Source organism: Drosophila suzukii, unplaced genomic scaffold, assembly GCF_043229965.1.
Source record: "Drosophila suzukii unplaced genomic scaffold, CBGP_Dsuzu_IsoJpt1.0 scf_31, whole genome shotgun sequence".
Classification (NCBI taxonomy): Eukaryota; Metazoa; Arthropoda; class Insecta; order Diptera; family Drosophilidae; genus Drosophila; species Drosophila suzukii.
In genome coordinates, this window is record NW_027255918.1 from 133863 (window position 1) to 146683 (window position 12821).

A 12821-nucleotide genomic window follows, 5' to 3' on the forward strand; every position below is an offset into this window, starting at 1 on the left:
TTGATACTTTACTATTTTGACCTTCCAAATACTTTGTTAGAGGATTTGCAATTTTTGCGTAGTTTTGTGCAAATTTTGTGTAATAGCCGGTAAGGCCTATGAAGCTTCTAAGCTCTTGAATGTGTTTTGGAACTGGATATTTAAAAATTGTAGATATTTTTTCCGGGTCGGTTTTGATTACATTGTGAGAAGCAACGTAAACAAGAAATGTGGTTTATAATTTGAAGAACTTTGATTTTTCGATTGAAATTTTCATGTTTGCGTTCAGCAACATATTAATTATGACGATTAAATCCTTGTAGTGTTGTTCAATTGTTTTAGAAAATATAATAATGTCATTCATATATACATGTTTTACCTACTTGTTCTCTAAAAATGATTTGACTTTGATTTTTCGATTGAAATATTCATGTTTGCGTTCAGCAATATATTAATTATGACGATTAAGTCCTTGTAGTGTTGTTCAATTGTTTTAGAAAATATAATAATGTCATTCATATATACATGACATGTTTTACCTACTTGTTCTCTAAAAATATCATCCATTGCACGTTGGAATATTCTGGGAGCGTTCGTTAGCCCAAATGGCATTCTCAAGAATTCATATTTTCCGTTATTCATAGAAAATGAGGTTTTTTTAGTGTCTGTTACTTTCATGAGAATCTGGTGAAACCCAGACTCCAAGTCTATCGTGGAAAAGTATTTAGTTTTCCCAAGCTTTGACAAAATCACCGAAGGATCTTGCATTGGATATCAGTCCGGAATGGTGTTTTCATTCTGTTTTTTAAAGTCTATAACTAATTTGAGTTTTGCAGTACCATCTTCATTAAAACCCTTTCTTGGTACCACTAAAACTGGAGAATTATAAGGGCTTTTGCTTGGTCTTCTAATTCTTCATTCATCATGCGACTAACTTTAGAGTGTACGAAATCTGAAGTCGATAGAGCATATGCTATCGTTCTCGGTGTTTATTTCACCGCGAGTATCAGGGACTCGCACGTTTATCTTCGAGTGCTCTTTATTGATAATATTTATTATCTCATTTTTCAAATCCATTCTTTGATTTGGAATTGATTCACTCATATTGTTTAGTATCGGATAATTCAACGACGGCTTGTTCAGGATTTTTGAATCCCAATCTTGTATTTTTGTCGGATACTTCAACGACGGCGCGTTGGAGGCAAAGCCGGAAGGGGTGCTAAGTGGGAAAACTTGTAACGAACTGATTTTTATGGTCTGCTCGCTACGAGATTCGTGCTGCTAGCTCAGTATATTGTGTGTTCGTCCCACCAAATTTATATTAACGTGACCACCCAGTAGCTCAGTGAGAAAGCACAGAATTCACGGGTTCGTATTGGGTTTATTGCGGGTATATTATTACAAGTGTCTTAGTCGCTTGGTTGGCCTTGACTCGTTGCTTGTGACCTTCGGTGCTTCCGACGGTCCTGATTGACTCGACGACCTCTCGCCTTGATGACTCGGTGCTCCAGTTCTGTAGCTCCCCGAAGATACTCGCAGTTCCCTGAAGATCCTCGCCGCTCCCTGAAGATCCTCGCAGCTCCCTGAAGACGCTCGCTCGCTGTTCGCTTCTCACGCGTGACTTGGTGACTGCTCGCGAGGGGTATCGGCTGTACGGGCTTAGGGAAGCGTCACCGTTCCCAGACTAGGGTGAACAGAAGCTGCGCTCTCCAGGATCGCTCCTTTCGACACACCGCCGCCTGTCCCTTGCTCTGTCCCGGATGGTCCCACTGGGGTTTCTGCTCAGCCCGCGCGGACAGTCAAGGCGGGCCTTACTTCGCTTCCACGCCTAGTGTAAACGAACGTTCCACCCTTGCCTCACCCTTTTGCTTTTTGTCCGGGACGTTCGGGCACGCCGCTCCGGGACCTCGCAAGTCGAATCCGTAGAGCTCTCCTGGATAATTCCACTCGAAACCGTACCGATCGACCGCTCTCCCTTCTGGCTTGTTATACTCGGGGTTCGGGCACTCCGCTCCGGGACCTCGCAAGTCGAATCCGTAGGGCTCTCCTGGACAATCCCACTCGAGACCGTACCGATCGACCGCTCTCCCTTCTGGCTTGTTATACTCTTTCCAGGCGTAACGCCAGGACTTTGTGGACAGGGTTAATCGACCGCCTTGACCTAGCCGTGTGATGCCCTCTGGATCTCAGCTACCTGCGTCTGAATTCGAAGATTCCTGGTATCCCAATCCCGAACGTCTCGACGTAGCAATCTCGCTCCTCGAAGGCTCCCACGGCGCTGCTTCTCTGGCGACTCGACTTGCTGTTGTTCCCTTGTAGATTATCTGGTTGTTTGATTGTTCACTTTGGTATCTGAGTGATCTTGACGGTTTGACTCCTCGTGATCGACTGATCCAGGTGCCAGCGCTCTGCGACCTTATATAGGGCCTACGGGAACCGTTATTTCCCTTTTGCGCACGGCCCGCTGGATCTCTCCACTCCGGGTCCAAAGTCCGTGCTTCCTGGTTGACCCACTTGTCCTTCACGTACCGCTTCCAATCGATGCTCTGCCCACAGCTGCCGTCCCGCTGATTCCCATGATGTTTGTGGCACGCCTGTGTGCCACTCCACTGCCGAGATGTGGCACTTCTTCTCCCGGTCCAAAGTTCACGGGAGAGTCCAAGGTCCGGTGGAGTTCCGTTATCCGCTTTTGCACACGGCACTCTTGCTCTGCCCGCTAAGTCTCCATTCTCTCTCTATCTCCATCCTTGGTCTCCAAACTCTCTCGCTCTCCTTCATTGGTCTCCAAACTCTCTCGCTCTCCTTCGTTGGTCTCCAAACTCTCTCGATCTCCACCCTTGGTCTCCAAACTCTCTCGTTCTCCTCGCCGCGCCGTTACTACGCGAATTCGCCGCGTATCTGGTAAGCGGTCGGCCATCTGCTGCTGCTTCTATTTGTGGGGAGTTATTCAACTCCTCACAAACTACTGGACCGAAGGGAAGGGGGCACATTCAGGTCCGGTGGTGCTACGGTAATATCTTACTAAGAGTAGGAATACGACCACTGTGACGAACGGGAAGGGTGTCCGCGTTCAGACCCAAAGCAGCTGTGTGAATAAGGTTAGGTCGTTAAGTCTTCCTCGACTACGAAAAGAAAACACACGATCGAGAAGTGCGATTATATATTCTTCATTCTTTATTCAGTTCATCCTCACTCGGGTCTGCTACACCGTTTTGAGCACATGAGAACCTGGTCGCACTAACCTCAGCTGGCCCCTTTTATATACATCTTTAAAATCACCCTCGAACCACCGCGTAGAACTTGGCTACTTTAAACTGTCGGAACATGCCCGATCAGAAGGCCGAGAGCGGTCGCGTCAGGGCTGGCCTGTCCTGCGATTCTCCACCGGCGGAAAAGCTCGAGGAGCACACGTGGTTTTCAAAGCCTCGCTAAGCCGTATTCAAATCAAACGTCTTACCCGTTCCGCGAGTGAAGAAGAAACGTCACGATCGCTGTCTGACCGCCTTCCCTTTTCCGCCCTTTTCTAACTATCGGTTTTCGGTGCCACCCCCATTTATTCCTATGTGACTTAATATTTATTGTACTCCACGGTATTTCTCTTAAAGCTATTATAACGGTAGTAATAATGATTGTGGCGTACGCGCCTTCTAGGCGGATTGTCGCAACTCGGTGTAGTACGGTTCCCTTGGCCATCGTCCTTGGGGATGACCGTGCGGTGAGCTGTATCCAGAGCGAGGGGGTCGTCGTCGAGGCGGTACGAGGCTGGTTGGGATGACGTCGGCTGGTAACATCGCTGCGACTCACCGGGTCTGGGACTCCACAGACCTCCGCGAAGTCCAGCAAAGTGTGAGTCGCCGGGATCCTGGAAATCGTCGTCGTTCAATCCCGTTGAGCTACCCTCGGCTTCACCTTCGGAGTTGAGGAACTCCTCCTCCTCTTGTTCTTCACGGCCGTCCCCGTAGTTTGCGTCTGGGTAGAAGGCCTCGCTGTCGTTGGAGTCGTCGGATAACACGATTATCTCGTCCATCTGAAATATTAGTCTAGACTTGTTGGTATAACCCTACCTTTTTAGCTAACAAAGGACCCGTTAATCTTAACCTATTACAACCATGGATCTTACAGTTATTCCGCGGATCTAGGTGCTTACCATGCCGGGTTACTCGGCCCGGCGATGCTGTTGTCGATCGTGTCGGAGGTGTCCATCGCATAGTAGGGTTTAAGCTGCGATATATTGGCGATCCGTCGCCGTCGGTCTCCCGGACGCTGCAGGCGAACCAAGTTTGGAGACGTGAACTTCGCGACGGTATAGGGACCGTCGCATTTGGGAGCGACTTTGGCGGCTTTTGGTAAGGGATGTTGTCGCAACCATACTTGACTCCCGAACGTTGGTCTCCATTCGCGCCTTTGAAGGTTATAGTGCCTCGCATGCTCTAGATATGCACGTTGAAGATTCGATGTCGAAGATTCATTTGAGATGCGACGCCTTGTCTTCAGAACCTGTATGTACGACCGCCGATCTAGGCGTAGGTTCGTCGTACAGCTTCGCAGGCAAACGTAGCTCCCGTCCCTGAGTGAGAAATGCGCGAGTATACCCCGTCGAGTCCGATATGCTACTATTGATAGCGAGGGAAATCTCCGGCAACATACTGTCCCAAGAACTTTGGTCATCTTCCGACAGCGTAGATATCAGCGACTTCACAGTACGATTGGTCCTCTCAGTGGGATTCTGCTGCGGACAATACGGAACCGTGTACTGAACTTCCAAGCCGAGTTTAAAAAAGTAGTCTTTTTGGGTCCGACTTGTGAATTGGGTTCCATTGTCGCACACGAACTTCCGGGGGATGCCCACTCGCCCGAGTATGCGTTCCCGAAACGCTTTCTGTAATACAGCGGTGGTGGCTTTCCGGAGCGGGACAAACTCTACCCATTTCGTGGAAAACAAGAAGCATAGTGTAGTAGATCTACGAAGTCAGCACAAAGAATGTCAAAGGGTTCGCTTACAACGCGGGTTAGCATTTTCCCTGCTGCTTTGGTATGAAAGGTCTTAAATTTCTGGCACAACTCACAGTGCCGAACGTGGTGTCTTGCGTCGCGGTACATGCCGGGCCAGAAATATCTTTGTGACAGACGGGTAATCGTCTTTCGGTCCCATAAGTGTCCTGCGGTCGGGGAGTAAGGACACTCGTATTAGACGCGGTAGCGCACGTCGAATTGAAACTGCTGCAGTTCTAAAGCCCAGTGCGCTATTCAGCCGGAAGAACTCCCGAAGGAGTTAGTCGGCGGCTGGCGTATGCGATGACCTTCTCTTGACCCTCAATGTCCTGAGATAACACCGCTCCCAAGCCGAAGTCACTCGCGTCAATCTGCAAAACAAAGTTCTGGTCGAAATTCGGACAACCCAACACGGGGGCGGTGGTCAGGCATCTTCTAATCTCTTCCAAGGAGGTTTGCTGTTCCGGCCCTCAGGTCCACTTCCGATATTTCTTCAGTAGCGCGGTCAGGGGTTGTACGATGGTTGCGAAGCTAGGGACGAACCTCCGATATCATGATGCCATCCCGTTCCATTGACGGAGTTCCTTCAGGTTGGTGAGGGTCTTGTGGAAGTCAACTTCGGCTAAGTTTAATTAAGACATTACCCATTACATAAAAAGCCCCGATGCAACCCTTCAGTTTAGCAAAGATTCGATCCCCGCCCGAATACCAAAAATACCATTTTGATGGATTTTGGGGATTTTGTGCATCCTACATCCACTTTAGACGCCTTGATTTCCTACTCTTTGTCGAAAACTTCTCCCGAGATCGGTTCGTTCCCTGCGTAAAGTGTTATAGTTTTCAAACCCGTCCGCATCCATACATCCGCATGTGAAATTCTTAGAATTTTATTGACCAGTACGACCTGTTATCATTCCCAATATTGCTGGTAAGATAATTGGGACGATATATATATCTTGGAAAACAGCAGTGACCAGACCCACGTGCGAGTTCTCGGAGTTGTCCGAAGTTTTACAGTCCTCCCTCTGCGCACAGTAAGCAGCAGGTGCCACGTGCAGCGGTTAATTAGCGGAATTATACGTTTCTTCAGCGTCAGGCCAGAGTCCGCATTTGACAGTCTCATACCGCACACCGCGCGAAGGGGGTCTTTCATTCTGCCCACACCAGGATTGATTTAATCATCGTCAAGGCATAAGCGGCTTCAAGGATCACCGGCGTCAACCCACGAGAGGTTGTGTCCTTACCAAGTGCGCACCGCGATCTACAAGTCGGATCACGTTGCAGTTCGGGCGAAAACCGCATCGGCGCCCATTCGGCGTAATTCGGGTAAGACCGCGGAGGCACGATGCCGCATCCCAATTGAAATTTGAGTTCCAATTCTGGTTTCCAGTTAATTTTGGCCGGGACTGCCAACTTGTTTTTGTATCGCTAAAGCGATTGTAGCTTAATTTTCTTATTCTAAATATTTTTAAGACAAGTTGTAATTTAATTTATGATTCCTATTTAGCCATTATACTTGCATGCGAGCTTACGACAGTATGTATAGTATGACATATATACACCTAAATTAAACTATTCTACAGCTGACTTCGTTGGAGAGTTCGTAAGTACGGCATAGCCGTAAATCATTAACATTCCTACATATATATATATTCATTCTTGTCTGAACCCTCATACTTTTGGTACAAATATATTGTTCAGTTCTATTGGTTGTCATCGTAAAAGGGGCTTTTGGGAGTAGTTAAACGACTGAAGTTCAAATATAACAGTTTAGCCTTTAATTTATTAGTTTATAATGTGTGCAGCTTATAATTGTTCATTAATTAACTTTATACAAAAAAATGGGTCGCAATGGACAGAAAACTAAAAGGGGACGATGTTGTTCCGGTCGCTGAAGCTACTAGTTCTCTCCTTTCTCCTCGCAAGTTCTGTAGAGTTGCCACATGTCCTGACCTTCGTATTCAGTTGGCAGGGCTATCAGCTGTGTATACGAACCAAGTACCGCGGGATTGAACATGCCGCCCGCCAATGCGAAATCAGCATGTTCCGGATTTTAGATCTAAATTCCCTTGTATTCGTAGCGGCTAAGACAAAGAGAAAAAAAATTGACATACGGATGCAATTGATTACCAAGGGAGCAACAGCTGGTTCAATTAGCATGAGATCGGCAGGCACAAAGCTTGGAGATGGAGCGTTTTTGACTGCCTAATTAGGTTTTCAGTGTTACAACTCCAACGGGTGAATTCTCTCCAGGATGGAGAATGGTAATTCTACCGAGCGTCCATTGTGATGCAGGCAGTTGATCGTCCTTTTTGAGTACTAATTCATTGATTTCAAAATTCTCCTTTTCCTGACACCATTTTGGCGAGTTTAAGGATGGGACAGCCAATCTCGGCTCCATTGTGTCCCAAACTAACGGATCAAATTTTGATGAGAGAGAAATTGCTCACGGAACGACGAGTTTTGAGGGCGACAATGGGCAGGTGCGAGCAGGGTGTCACCAATGAGAAAATGTGCCGGCGTGAGAGCTTCTAGGTCGTCTGGCCGAGAGTTTAGGCAAGCTTCAATCCTGATGAGTTCATCATAAGTTTGCTTGTGATTTCTGACAATCCTCTTTAGGTGATGCTTGACGGCCGTCCAAAGGCCTCCGTAATTGGGGGAGTATGGCGGAGTGAAATGCCATGTCGGGCAAGTAGCGTGGTCGCGATCAGCCTGTTGTGCGCTTGCTAATAACTTATTGGCTTTATTCGTTGGCCTTCAGCTACAAGACAGTAGGTTTCCATGTACATATCCTCAGAACTAACGGCGAGCTTCTTGGCGTGATAGTTCGTCTTGGCATATCCCTCTATGCAAAGGATTACTTGATGGCTGGTCTCAAAAGCCGAGTGTAGACTCTCGATTTGCTGCAGGCGCTTCATATAATAGCTTTCGGTTTTTCGAGACGCGGAGTCCTTCTTATAGTTCTGCTGCAGACGTGTTAGACTTTGAAGACGCTCCTTTTGAAGTGTAACAAAACCTTCTAAGGCCGGGTCATCAGCTTCGTGGTCAGACAAATTATGAGAATTGTTTTCTATTTTGCTTTGACCATAGCTAGCTCCGCTGTACTGTTTTCCGATTCCGTTTGAGTAGGAGTTTTGCTTTGGTTGAGAAGCGCTGTCAGACGACCGGGTATGTTGGTATTGATGACTGTGCTCTGTCGGTGTGAGAGCACGTGTTGGGGGCACAAACGGAGACGATCGCAATTTGTGTTAGATAGAGTGATGAGTGTTATGCTCTATAACTAACAATTGAAAGATCAAACTTAGATTTTAAAACTTTAAGCATGAGTACCATCATGGGCCACCATGTTCAGTTGTGACGCCGTGCCGAAAATGCTCTATACGGCTGTCATGACTGAAGTTGAAATATAACAGTTTAGCCTTTAATTCATTAGCCTATAACACTTCACTCTTGTTCATTAATTCACTTTATACAAAAAAATGGGTCGCAATGGACAGAAAAGTAAAAGATGACGATGTTGTTCCGGTCGCTGAAGCTAGTAGTTCTCTCCTTTCTTCTCGCAAGTTCTGTAAAGTTGCCAGATGTCCTCACTTTCGTATTCAATTGGCAGGGCTATCAGCTGTGTATACGAAGCAAGTACCGTGGGACTGAATGTAAATTTTCACACATTCGTGAATTTATTAATATTAAATAAGAATAGTTTGCCCTTATATAATTTAACGTAATCCGCCTAAGTGCTTTTCTGTAAATTTTGAATAAGTTTACCGCATATCGATAAAATATGTAATCAGTTTCGTAATAATTTAATGTAAACTAAATATCCATTTCTTTTCATATTTGATAATCTTGTACTGACACACGATCATATAGTTTTAAGGTATCAGTGTTAGGATTTGTAGTATTAAGAACCATGAACCATATTATCGTATTTGCCGTATTAAATTAACTTTAAGTTGAATTAATTTGTGATCTTTTGAGGGCACCTTAGAGAATGTAGCGCAGTGGTTGTTTTAAGGGTGAAGTCTAATGATACTTGACAGGTAGGGTGGGTATAGAAGGTGGCCAATAACACCTGGGCCTCCGTCTTCGATAGGTACAGTCTCTCGTCCGAATCTTAGCCGTTGGGTTAAAATCCTTATCGTTATCGGCTTTCTGTCCACTATTGTTAGTTCTGTGACACTCTTGTTTCATCTTAACACAAACCCACACCCATCTCCCTGAGCAGGCCGGTCAAAGCGTAGACAGAGGTGTTAGGGTGGACAACGCTCATAGAGTTTGTTCGTTACAGTCTTCAACCCATTAATCGCGGACACCTTCTCGGAATCAGTCTGAATCCCTTCGCCGCTGATCACATGACTAAGGTAAACCAGTTTTTGCTTGAAGAAAGTACACTTCTTTGGATTTATCCTCAAATTTGCCGTTAGCGAAGTGTTGTTCCTCCGTAGCGCTAATGACAATAATGTCATCTAAGTAAGCGAAGGCGACCGGCTTCATCTCCGCCCCGATTACGCTATCCAGAGCACGTTGGAACGTGGCACTGGAGGAGTGCAGCCCAAAGGGCATGACCTTCCATTGGTATAGTCCCCGACCTGGAACAGTGAATACCGTGTATTGGGGACTATCCCTTGCCATGGGTATTTGCTAGTAACCGTTTTGGAAATCCAACGTGGAGATGTACCGGGCGTGGCGCAACTACTCCAGGATGCGATTGATCCTCGTGACCGGGTAGGCGTCGGGCACCGAGTGTGCGTTTAACTGTCGGTAGTCGACACACATGCGCCAATCGCCAGCTTTTTTCTTCACTAAAACGATTGGTGCGCTGTGTGGGCTCCATGAAGGCTCGATGGCTCCTGCGCGGAGCAGTTCGTCTACTTGGGTATCGATGACATGTTGCATGGGGGCGTTCCTGGAACAATACCTTTGCTTCAATGGTTTATCGTCGCGCATGACGATACTGTGTTCGGCGACATGCGATACCCCCTGGAGACTCTCGAACAAAGCTAACTCTCGGTCGATGAAGCCTTGCTACCCCAGGCTCAAAGGTACAATTGCCGTTCTTCGTCGTGCTCTTCCGCTTCCATCCTTACGAGTATCCCAGTGTCGTTTGTCATGGTCGTGGCCCGCGTAGGCGTCGGGCTGAGAACCTTTGCTCCTCCTTGTCCGGCAGTCTACTCGTGAGGTTCCTTGCCCGATCATCCGGTGTGCCACGTGTCCTTCCTGTGTAGTACTCTCCTAGTTTCGGATGGGGTTCGGCGATCTTCGAAGTTGTGATCCCTCGGGCCCGTTCTACATCGAATGGACTCGAGTTGTGTGACACTCTCGTACTTGATATACAGCCGATACTCTGGAGCCATGTTTTCGTATGCTCGGTATAACTCTTCCTCTTCTCGGTAGCCGGCCTGTTGCATCTTCGTTCTGAGCTCGATCAGGTATGTTTCGAAAGGCTCTCCTTCCCTCTGCACGTGAGTCCGAATCTCATCCTCTTGACGGGGCGTAGCGCTTCTCCTGGGTCGTCCCTCGGTGGTATGAGTACTGGGAGTAACAAAGAATCTCCTACTGCTTGGTGCTCAGGCTGCAAGTCAAGGGTGGCTTGAGGAAATCCATCCCAAGTATCACTCGATCCAACATGGTGGGCATCACCAACATGGGTAAGAGTATTGTGGTGCCTGCCAACGTGACCGGAGTTCTGTCAGACAGAACATGACCGATCGGCCAACGCTATTCTAGTGACCACATCCCGAAACTCGCCTGCGCGGGCGACCAGGTTTGTAAAAATTTCACTGGCGAAACTCCTTGATGCCCCGGTATCAACGGTGGTGTCCACCCATCTCCCTCCGACTTTTATCGCTGCCGTGATGAGCCCACCGTGTACCCTAAACGGGGGGTTTGTTGGGGTCGGGCCGATGCTTCCCTCGTCTCCACCGCACTCGGGTTTCGGCGGAGACGTCCTCCGTTTCCCGAGGCATCCCGACGGCAGCACTCTATGGTTAACACTCCTACCCGGCCACAATCCCAACAGATGTCGCGGCGTGGCCTTGGACAGTCTAAACGGAAGTGTCCGTTATCACCGCAGCGGCCGCAGGCCCAGACGCAGGCCCAGCGGCCGCAGGCCCGCTGCACGTCTACTCGTAAGGTTCCTTGCCTGAGTGAGTCACGTGTCCTTCCTGTGTAGTACTCTCCGAGTTCCGGAAGGGGTTCGGCGATCATCGAAGTTGCGATCCCTCGGTTTTTCTGCCCGTTCTACATCGAATCGACTCGAGCTGTTTGACACTCTCGTACTCGGTAGCCATGTGGGTCAGCTGCTTCAAAGTCGCGAATTCGCTGCGCTTGATATACAGCCGATACTCTGGAGCCATGTTTTCGTATGCTCGGTATAATTCTTCCTCTTCTCGGTACCCGGCCTGTTGCATCTTCGTTCTGAGCTCGATCAGGTATGTTTTGAAAGGCTCTCCTTTCCTCTGCACGTGAGTCCGAACCTCATCCTCTAATCTTTCGAAATATCGAGGAGGTAGGAAGAAATCCAGGAATTCCCTACGGAAAGTTTCCCAAGCCGCGGACTGCAGATGGCTAATACGGAATAACGGAACTACGGGCTCTCGAAGATTTCGGACATAGCCCGGGGGATCTCTTCCGGATTTGTCCTATATGTCATCATCTTTCCTCGAGTGCGAAGGTTCCACTTATGCATCTTCTCGGGGAGCAAATGCTGAGTGGGAGTCGTATTACCAGACCAGCGGCTGAGCGAACATCTACTGGCGGCACCCAGACGCCGTGTGTCGTTCCTGGATGTATTATTTGATGACGTGTTGGAACCTCGATCGGCGCAGCGTCTGAGCCGACAGGGAGCCGGTGGGACTCCACAAATTCTCCCGTCTCGTCGTTCTTCCCTGCGGGGTTGGGGCTCGGGGCCCGACTATTATACTGTTCCTGCAACTGAGCTAGTCGGTTCCACACCCGTTGTGGGAAGGATCCTGCGCTGACTAGGTTAGCAAACGCCATTCTGGCCTCCTCGACGGTAACATCCACTTTAAAGCCAAACTCAAGGGCGAGTGAGTTGAGTTCGTCTTTTCGGCGAGTATATATCCAGCGAACTCCTACACCAGAGATTTTGATAAAATCAGCTTCTTTGTAATCACCGTCTGATTCCTTAGGAGTACTCATCCACTTATTTTCCTGGGCGGACTTCCTTCTTAAATATCTCGCGTCGGAGGGAAAACTACTGTACCGAACGGAAAGGGGGTCCACCTTCAGGTCCGGCGGTGCTACGGTAATATCTTACTAGGAGCAGGAATACGACCACTTTGACGAAAGGGAAGGGTGACCGCGTTAAGAGCCAAAGCAGCTTTGTGAATGAAAAGAATGACTACGAAAAGAAAACACGCAATCGAAAGGTGCGATTATATATTCCTCACTATTTATTCAATTCATCCTCACTCGGGTCCTGCCCAAATGAGAACCTGGTCGTACTAACCTCAGCTGACCCGTTTTATATATTTTATATTTTTTTATTCTTTAAACTCACCCGCGAACCACCGCGTAGAACTTGGCTACCTTAAACTGTCGGAACATGCGCGATCAGATGGCCGAGAGCGGTCGCGTCAGGCGTCAAGGGTGGCCTGTCCTGCGATTCTCCACCTGCGGAAAAGCTCGAGGAGCACACGTGGTTTTCGAAGCCTTGCTAAACCGTGCCCAAGTCACACGACTTACCCGTTCCGCGATCCCGAGAGAAGAACGAAACGATCACTGTGTGATCGCCTTCCCTTTTCCGCCCTTTTCCTGCATTCGGGATTTCCAGTATTGTCCTACTACTGGTATTTTAGCTCCTTTGCTTTTCTAGTATTTAACATGTC

General features: G+C 48.1%; 1 protein-coding gene across 1 annotated transcript; it reads right to left on the reverse strand.

Annotated features, from left to right (window-relative positions):
* Positions 1 to 4122: 4122 nt before the first annotated feature.
* Positions 4123 to 9603, reverse strand: LOC139354835 (uncharacterized). Its single transcript, XM_070999076.1, has 5 exons — positions 9362 to 9603; positions 7759 to 8124; positions 5046 to 5138; positions 4477 to 4940; positions 4123 to 4409 (listed from the first exon to the last, which is right to left on the reverse strand). The coding sequence occupies exons 1-5, from the start codon at positions 9601 to 9603 to the stop codon at positions 4123 to 4125; spliced, it is 1452 nt and encodes a 483-aa protein (XP_070855177.1).
* Between the last annotated feature and the right edge of the window lie 3218 nt (positions 9604 to 12821).